At 35.8% G+C, this 9,095-nt stretch overlaps 1 protein-coding gene across 2 annotated transcripts in view; it reads right to left on the bottom strand.

Moving 5' to 3' along the window:
• Nucleotides 1–326: 326 nt before the first annotated feature.
• The window catches only part of shisa9a (shisa family member 9a), a 31,695-nt gene continuing 22,926 nt past the window's right edge, over nt 327–9,095 (bottom strand). The window contains exons 3-4 of one of the 2 annotated variants that reach the window (XM_019120566.2): nt 4,550–4,675; nt 327–1,845 (exon numbers count right to left, since the gene is read on the bottom strand). In XM_019120566.2, the coding sequence (XP_018976111.1) occupies nt 1,445–1,845; nt 4,550–4,675 (527 nt within the window). In that variant the 3' untranslated portion in view covers nt 327–1,444. Of the gene's footprint in view, nt 1,849–4,549; nt 4,676–9,095 lie in introns of both variants that reach the window. The other variant, XM_019120565.2, reaches the window with a different exon arrangement.

The raw sequence follows: 9,095 nt of genomic DNA, 5'->3' as shown, positions 1-9,095 counted from the left end.
AACAAGCATTGACTGCTTACTGCTAATGCACACTACAGTACATACAACAAAATAAGCGTGGAATAGATACATTTTAGCAGGCAGCGGGGCTGACAGGATCTGTCCTAGACTAGAGTTATTCCACATGATCTGGTTCCTCTGCAATCAGACAGAAGTGCAGGAGCAGGTCAAGTTCTTTGGGTTGATATTTCCAGGTTTACGCATTGCTGAATTAACTCAATTGGATACAACAAAGTTCATCGACCTGTTTACAAAAACCTCACAATGCAACATCCTGTTAGCATCAAAGACAGCAATGAAAAGGGGGAAAATAAAGATGAGGAGAATGAGGAAAGAAAAAGCTCATTTTATTCCAGTTTAAAGTACATCTTCATCTCCAGAACTACCACTCCATTAGATAATAATGTTGCAACAGAAACATTTTCTCTCAAATACCGAAAATAAAGAAACATATTTAAATAAATAATGCTGAACACAACAACTTCAACCAGCTACTTCTTGGCACAATGTACTGTATAATTTGCATACATATACTGGCAATGGTATAAATATAGCCTACTTTATGGTCTTTTTTCATCATAAGTCGCATCTGTTTGTGGGGGGGGGGGATAAATAAATAAATAGAATGTACCTTCCGCACAACACATTTGTAAAAGTGCAAAAAACCTTACAGTACATGTGGCAGCAGATACACCTACTGATGACATTTTGACAAATATTTCAACATGCTCATATGCGTTTGAGAGTACACGTAAAAAAGTAATGCCGAATGTACGCAAAAAGAGACCAAACACATATTTCCAAAGACACAAGTTGTGTCCAAGCTTCCATGTTCTTTAACAGTGTTGCTCATGGCATGGCAATGCTACCTTCGCATGAAATATTCAGTACATGTGACCACCGCTGCTAATACTCCATATTTTAACCATCAGTTGTTTAGTTGCTTGACCGAGGTGTTTTATAATGACAAAATGAAAGGCACAGCCTCAGACAAAGTGTCCTCATCAAATCAATTTCGACAAAATTTCTATATATTATTTCAGTTAAGAGCATCACCCCATGTTTCATACTCCACTCCAGCCCTTTAATATCTGGGATCAATAATGCAGTTTGTTTCATTTCTGTAATGTCTCATCTCTCCATAGCCATCTCTTTCGTACACGTTTATTAGATCTTATTGCTATTGATCTGAAACTTTTCGTGTGCCAATTCTTTACATCAGTTTCCTTTTACCCTTTCATTGAAGGAACACAAACACATCATTGTTACAGTGGATATAAATAGTGGTGAACGGTTCCAAGTATCCCTAGCCTGACTGTCAGCTGACATGACATGCTCACCCCTGTTGTGCCTCCAGTCCACTAGTGGCAGAGTGTGGAGAGTCCTTTCATGACGATAATCACTTTTGGCTCTCTGCCGCTTGCTTCGAAACATGTTCAGCCTCTTACACAGTCACTTCTGTCTTACTGTTGGTTACAAAGTAGGGTTGCGTGGGAAGGTAATGATGACTCCGGGCAGTGTGTAGCTCATTAACCTGCTCCATCATGCACATCTTCCTAGGGCCGTAGGTTTTGCGTCGGCCTGCAGTCTCTGCAGCCTCCCAGCTCCTCAACATGCCGGGGTTTGCGATGGTATTGGAGCTGTAGGCCATTGCGGGATGGGCCACGTTGGGTTTAATGCTCTTGGGCTTCTGTCCATTTTGCTTGAGGCACGGGACCTCTGTGACGTAGGAAGCTGTGGGCTCCACATGCTCCATTCTGACTGGATGAAGTGGCAGGCTTCCCTTTGCCGCCAACTCAACCAAGTGGCGGTGTTGCTTGTTGAGGAAATCACCGTTGGCTTTGGCTGCTGAGAGCAAGATAGAGAGGAAGAGTGAGGGTAGTTGAGATATCATGAGAAATAAATTTGCTTTCAATTAAAAGAGGTAAATTTATACTCTTTGCAGACCAAAAATGCATTAATTGAAATTATGCAGCAAAAATAAGCAGTCACTGGGAGGTATTGAGGAAGAAGTAATATAGATGCTATTATTCCTAAATGAAAAAAATAAAAATAAATTTGCAACAAAATTGTAGTCAAGGTGGACACTGTGTGCCAACTTTAATGGCTATTTTTGGCTGAATGAAAAACAATTGTAAAACAAAAGCTATTGTGATGTCAATGAAGTCATGGCAATTATGATAAAGACAGATAAAAGTCATATCATAATTTTTAATTATATATTATTAATAGTGCTGTCAAACAATTAATCACATCCAAAATAACAGTTTTTGTTTGCATAATATATGTGTGTAATATATGTGTGTGTCCTATTTTTATTTACTATGTACATATAAATACACACACTAGCATTCTCTATATCTACTTGTTTTCTTTTTATTCATTATTAAAAAAAAAAAAAAAAACTTGGTGTGTGTACTGCATTAGTCACAGCACTTACACATTGTTGCTTTTATGTTGGTTTGATTGCTTCTATTGTCCTCATTAGTAAGTCGCTTTGGATAAAAGCATCTGCTAAATGACTAAATGTAAATTTAAATGTAAAAAAATAATAATAAAACATATGCATGGATGAATTATTCACAATAAAAAAAAACAGCTGGTACACAGTGCACTAGTAAGGTCAATGACCCACTTTTCCTTCAGAAATATTAGCAACTGAATGCATGAGTTTAGCACACAAGCAGTTAAGCTTTTCAGTCTGTGGTCAGTGAGGCCTGTTACGTTCCTTTGGGAGATGCATCCTTTTACCAGGTGATTCATGTTTGTAAAGGAATCATTACTCTTAGAGTACCAGGCATCCTAGTGTGACATCCTCAGTCTGCTTTTGATGATTGGCTGCTTTGACGACCTTGAAGATAAACTTTTCACGCTTAAAATGAGTTTGGTCTTCGGTGTGATAATAAATCTTATTTATCGCTCGTCTGCCCCTGTGGGAGAAGACGAAGACGTCATGCACAGTGGACATTTTCCACCGTTGCGCCGCTCACTATATCAGATACACGGATCATCACAACAGATGGGTGAATCAATTACAGTGCTCAACTGTGCACATCCTCAAGAGCCATAATCAAGATGAATCGTGGTTTTGTAACTATTGCCCCCAGACAGAGTTCAAACATCTATCGGCTCACAACTCCATGCATAGAGTTAGTGCCATCAGGATCTCAAAGGGTTTTGGTGGGAGGATATTCTGGTGCAGGCCTTTATTAGCCGCTCCACTTCTCTATGTCGGGCGGAAATCCAATTCTGTGACCTTAGAGATGTGTTTGGGGACTGAGAGAAAAGTATTGATTTGCAGAATTGGGACTTTTCAGCTCTAACAATTCTGTACCTTTGAGAATTTTCATGGAGGAGGCAATTAAATAAGAAAAAATAACTATGACGCCAGAGGGTGAGTATTTCTTAGTTCGATGATCTCATATGGTATATGTCATCCATGATGAGGTGAAATTAGAACATTTGGTAGTGGCAGGAAGGAAGCTTGAAGTTACTTCACAGTATAAATAGGGATGTAATGATGCACCCTGAGACGGATGAAAATCTATACAAATACGTGACAAATCGAGTCGGTTGAGAGTTTAAACAAATCGCAATACAGTTGGTGGTGGAGGTTTATATGAATGTATCTCTGAGGTGAACTGACTGTCTTTAGAAAAGTTTAGATTGTATTTTCTTTTGGTTTTTAATTAGTTTTTCTAAGTTTTCTATTTTGTTTAAATGTTAAAATATTTTATAGTTTAATGAATTTAATGTCACAGTCCAGTGCTATTGCTATCTAATGAAATTATCAGGTTTAATTCAAGTGGGCTGAAAAGATTTTAATACAAAAATAAAATAATTTTTTTCATGCAAAAGTATTGGTTTGATTTCAGTTTTTCATCGTTATGTTTTTTTTTCAGTAGGCAGTATATAGTGTATACACTGTTTAAGTTACTAAGTTTTTATTTTATTTTATTTTATTTTATTTTGACATTAAATTGCTCAATAATATGCCAATCCTGCCATAATTAGAAATAAATAAATAAATAATGTAATTGCAGTAAAGACATTTATTGTTACAAAATATTTCTATTTCAAAAACATTTTGAAATAAAATAAAATAAAATAAAATAAAATAAAATAAAATAAAATAAAATAAAATAAAATAAAATAAAATAAATAAAAATTAACCACAGCATTTTAACACTGATAACAATATGAAATGTTTCTTGAACACCAATCATCATATTAGAATGATTTCTGAAGGATCATGTGCTGGAGACTGGAGCAATGGCTGTTAAAAATGCCATTTTAAGATGTATTCAATTAGAAAAACAGTTATGTGTACAATATGTACAAGTACAGTGACTCCCCTTCATTAAAAATCAAGTGATAAAACAGCTCTCATAGCCTCTCATTCTGGGATTCGTTAATCATTTGCAAAATATTCTGCTGTAAATGCTATGATCAATAAGAGGAATCATTTATGAGTTTTGCAAAGGAAAGATCCACACAAGAGTATAACACAGACATGCTTAAAATGATCCTTTTGAGTGCACATCCTTACCCACAGCCTTCAGTGAGGCGTATTTGTTGAGCGCTTTTGCCGATTGCTGTTGCTCATAGACATGAGACAGCTGGCTGAGGGCTGGATATGGGTGCGTTTGCATCATGTTGTTTATCTGGCCGCCTTCTGCAAACAAAACGAAATATTGTTAAAGGGCTGCATCATTATTTTGTCTTAATTTACAGCATTTTCTTAGTCATCTCTAATAATATGTCTTGCTTCCTGCTGACTGACCTCACTTGGGATTCGCTCCCCACTGATAACAAAAGACAAACAGACACCTAAAGGCTCTAAAACTTTCTTTACATACAGTAGGTCGCAGGCAGACAGAAAACGAATCAGATTGAATGGATCCGATAATGAGCTGTTTGATGTGTGTGTGCGGCTAGTGTCACAACCCAGTCCAATCTGCCTCCTGTGATGTGACAGTCAAAGAATAAGCCATGGTATGTATATACAACCAGTCCCATTGATTTCCTCCCTTGACTTCCTCTGGTTCATAGAGATGAATTGTCAGCGGTGAATGACGATCAAAGAGGTGTAACCTGCGTGGCAGAGCTGTCAGCGCAGAGCTCCTGTTGTGACTAATTAATCACTTAGCCCTGCAGCAGGGTTGCTGACACACGTCTATACTGAGTGCATGCAGTGAGTCATTACACACCAGACATCGCACAGATTACTGCTCAACAGAGCTTCAGAAAACACTATAGACTACTGTACACGCATTAGCGCTTTGTATGCTTGGGTTCTCTAATGTTTTTGTCAAATAATAACAGATTAATTGTCTTTGTTTTGCCAAAGCTTTTGGAAAATATTATTTATTTGCTAATAGTACATCGTTATTTTCAGTTACGTAATATTCAAAATTGGATGACTCGGGGAAACAGATACTGAACACTTTGAGTGCACAGACTCATACTGTGTAAACTTCACATGAAAGTCTTGACTGATGTACACTACTGTTCAAAAGATTACAAAAATAAAATAAAATGAATACGTTCATTCATAAAGCATGATTTTTTTTTTTTACTTAAAAGATTTCAAAGTAATATTTTAGATAAATGTTCTTTTAAACTTTCTATTCATCAAAGAATCATGAAAAAAAGATTATTGTGGTTTCCACAAAAATATTAAGCAGAACAACTATTTTCAACATATTAATAAAAGCACACCAGCATATTAGAATCATTTCTGAAGGATCATGTTACTGTACATCAGAGGAATAATTTGCATTGTAAAATGTTTACATTACGTGGCCTTAACTACTATGTACTTACATCACAAAAAGTACAATGTACTTATTGTGTTCATATTGTATTGCAAAAGACTTTTGCTGCTCTTGAGGTGGGATACAGGTAAGGTTAGGGACAGGTTTGGTGATTATATGTGTTATATTAAACTAATTACAGATGTAATTACATGCAGGTATTTTTAAAAATATAAGTACAATGTAAAAACATGTATGTACACAATATGTGCAATGTACCAAATGATTCATTTAAAAGTAAGTACATTAAGGCCACTTCATATAAAATGGGACCAAAGAAATTGAGCAAAAGAGACTTCTTCAGAAAAACATGAAACATTTGAAAATGTGTGTGATTCTTCAATTAGAGTCACAATTCTGTCCACTTAAAATTATTTATAATTTAATTTTAATCTAGTTTTAAAAGACAGTTAGCTTTAAACTTTTTTATCCAGTCTCTTTAATTATAAATTTTCAATGACTTTTTTATTATTGTTTTTATTAAAAGTCACATTTTCATTCATTTGGTATATATATGTTTTTGTGTGTGTCTTTTGCCCAAGTCTTAAAGTCTGCTACTATTTACTATTAACATTTAATCTCAAACAGGCAAAGGGCAGTCGGACATTATTAAGTGGACTAAGTGTCCTCGTCCCGGTCCTCAGATCTGTGACCTATTCCTTGACCTCAGACAAACTGTAAGTGGTGAGATGAGCACATAATAGTGCGAGTGGTGGGCCTTGTATTTCAAGTTCAGTGAGGTCAAAAAAACAAATAAACTTCACAAAGCCAGAAGAAGCACATATAATAAAAAAGACATAAACACCTCTTTTTGAAGAACATTTGTTGGCTTTTAGGCCAAAACGTTCCTGTTAACCATACATGCTGTTCATTTTGTACACCACAGATTTTGCGGCCTACTCTTTTGAAAATTTGACAGAAGTAGCAGATAAGTGGGAGTGATCCCATGCCTGGTTCTATTCAATTTCCTTGGTATCTTAGTGTTTGTTTTGTTTTGTGTAAGAAGCTGACTCATCTCCACTGGGAGAACTTCCTCCCAAGTGTTTGGTTGCAAATTGCCTTTACACCATCTTCTCCTTGTGCTATCACTCTCGTCATGGCAACACAAGCATTTGTGCTCTGTTTGCGGTGCATGCAGCCAGTCTCTTGTATGGTTTCCACCACCCACATGCTAAAAAAGCTCAGTGTTTGCAATTGATGGACCTTCGGTGTTTGTTCTCGTGTTTTTAAATACCCCATCTTTACTAGCCCGCCGAACAAGGAAACATTAACACGTATTAATTAGCAATTGTTATCTGCTGCTGAGGAGAAAGATTGTTTTGCTGGGATCACATCCAACTTTGCAATTAGTAGACTGCAGTGTGATGGAGCGGGTTTAAATACAGGCATGTAAACGGCCCATCACAGCCCACAGTGGATAATCCCTGTCAAGTGGATCTAATATAGACCTGTAGGGGCGATTCTAGAATTTTAGTCTAAGTGCGCTCAGCCTCCGACCTGAGCATGAGCTCATGTAGCTCCTAGGAACTCTTCTTTCTTGAGGTCTGAGAGGTTGCAAGCATGAATCTTGCTCAACAATATGACAATATGTCAGCCAGTGTTTATAGGAGTATTTGTTTGTATTTTGTTTTATTTTCTGTGCCACATCACTAACAGCTGTGTGATGTCACCTATATATCCAGGTCTGCTTTGACTGGAGGGAAGGATGCTGGTGTGAAGTTTCATCCTGAAAAAGAGATTCTGTGAAATGACAGCTTTACAGCAAATTTTGAAGTGGTGAAAGCTGAGTTTGTCACAGTTTTTGAGTGAGGTAATGAGTTAAAAGAATAAATATAGTCTATGCAAACTTGCTTGCTATATTTATCTAGTGGAGAAGTATGCATGATTATAAATAATGCGTGTGTATCAGGACACAACAATAAGAATAGTGCGCTGGCCCTGGAGAGTGTTTATGAATTTATAATTTGATTTTGTATAATTTCTAGCTTTTGCAATTTTGTTTTTCTTACAACTTTTGTAAAAGAATGAGAATGTTAGTAATCTATTTTTTAAAAGAAAAATAATGTAACACTTTACTATATGGACAAATTTTCACTATTGCTTATAAACTTGTTGTTTATAAGCATGCTGATTATTACTATGTTGGCTGTTTATTAGTATTATAAAGCACACATTCTTCATGATCATATTCTACATCCCTAATAACAACTACTTTACTGACTATTAATAAGCAGCATATTAGAAATTTGCTAATGGCGAGAATTTGACCTTAAAATAAAGTGTGACCAAAAATAATGTTTACATACATCTTGTAGAATCTGCAAAATGTTAATAATTTTACCAAAATAACAGATTTTTACATTAGCCCACAAAGGCAAAATAATATAGCTGAATTCAGATGACCCCATTCAAAGGCTACCCATCTGTTATCTGGAAGTACTTTGGCTGTTTTGGCAGTTAAACTGCCTACAGTTCTTCAGAAAATCTTCCAGATCCTGTACTGTCTTTGGTTGTCCAGCATCTTCTGCATATTTAAACCCTTTCCAGCAGAGACTGCATGATTTTAAAAATCTTTTCACACCGAGAACAACATAGGGGACACAACTATTACAAAAAGATGCAAACATTTACTGATGCTCAAGAAGGCAACGCTGTGCATTAAAAGCTGGGGGTCAAAACTATTGAACAGGATGCATGTGTGTAATTTTGATTTGTAAAAATAGTTTTAAATGAATTGTATTTCAATATGACTGCATTTTAGAAGCTAAATATGATAGAAGACAAATTAAGTACAATTTGCCCTGATCATTCAAAAAGGTTTCAGTCCTCTCCTCAGCTCTTAATGCATCATGTTGCTTTCTTGAGTATCAGTGAATGTTGGCTCCTTTTGTTAACAATAGATGTGCGTGAATTCAACTTATTTGAACTTTTGAATTGGTTTATTTGTATAAATTCAGTTGTTATTTTGTCTTGTGGACTACTGTATATGTAAACATCTGTTACTGTTGGTGAAAAAGCTTGCGAGAACAACAGTTCTAAAATAATACTAATAAAAAAAATAAAAAATAAAAAAACATGCAAAATCTTCAATCCCTCTTATTTTCTTAAAATTATTATCATTTTGCAGAATCTGCAAGGTTTATGTAAACATATGACCACAACTATATTCTGTTTAAGTGGCAGGGGAACAATTTATTACATTTATTTTGTGACTTATAACTTCACCAGCACTGTTTGGCACTATTATTAACACCCATTCAAACAGACAGATAGCAGCAG

The sequence above is a fragment of the Cyprinus carpio genome, chromosome B12 (genome assembly GCF_018340385.1).
Source record: "Cyprinus carpio isolate SPL01 chromosome B12, ASM1834038v1, whole genome shotgun sequence".
Lineage (NCBI taxonomy): Eukaryota > Metazoa > Chordata > Actinopteri > Cypriniformes > Cyprinidae > Cyprinus > Cyprinus carpio.
Note: the sequence above shows the minus strand (reverse complement) of the source record. Positions and strands in the feature narration are given on the sequence as shown.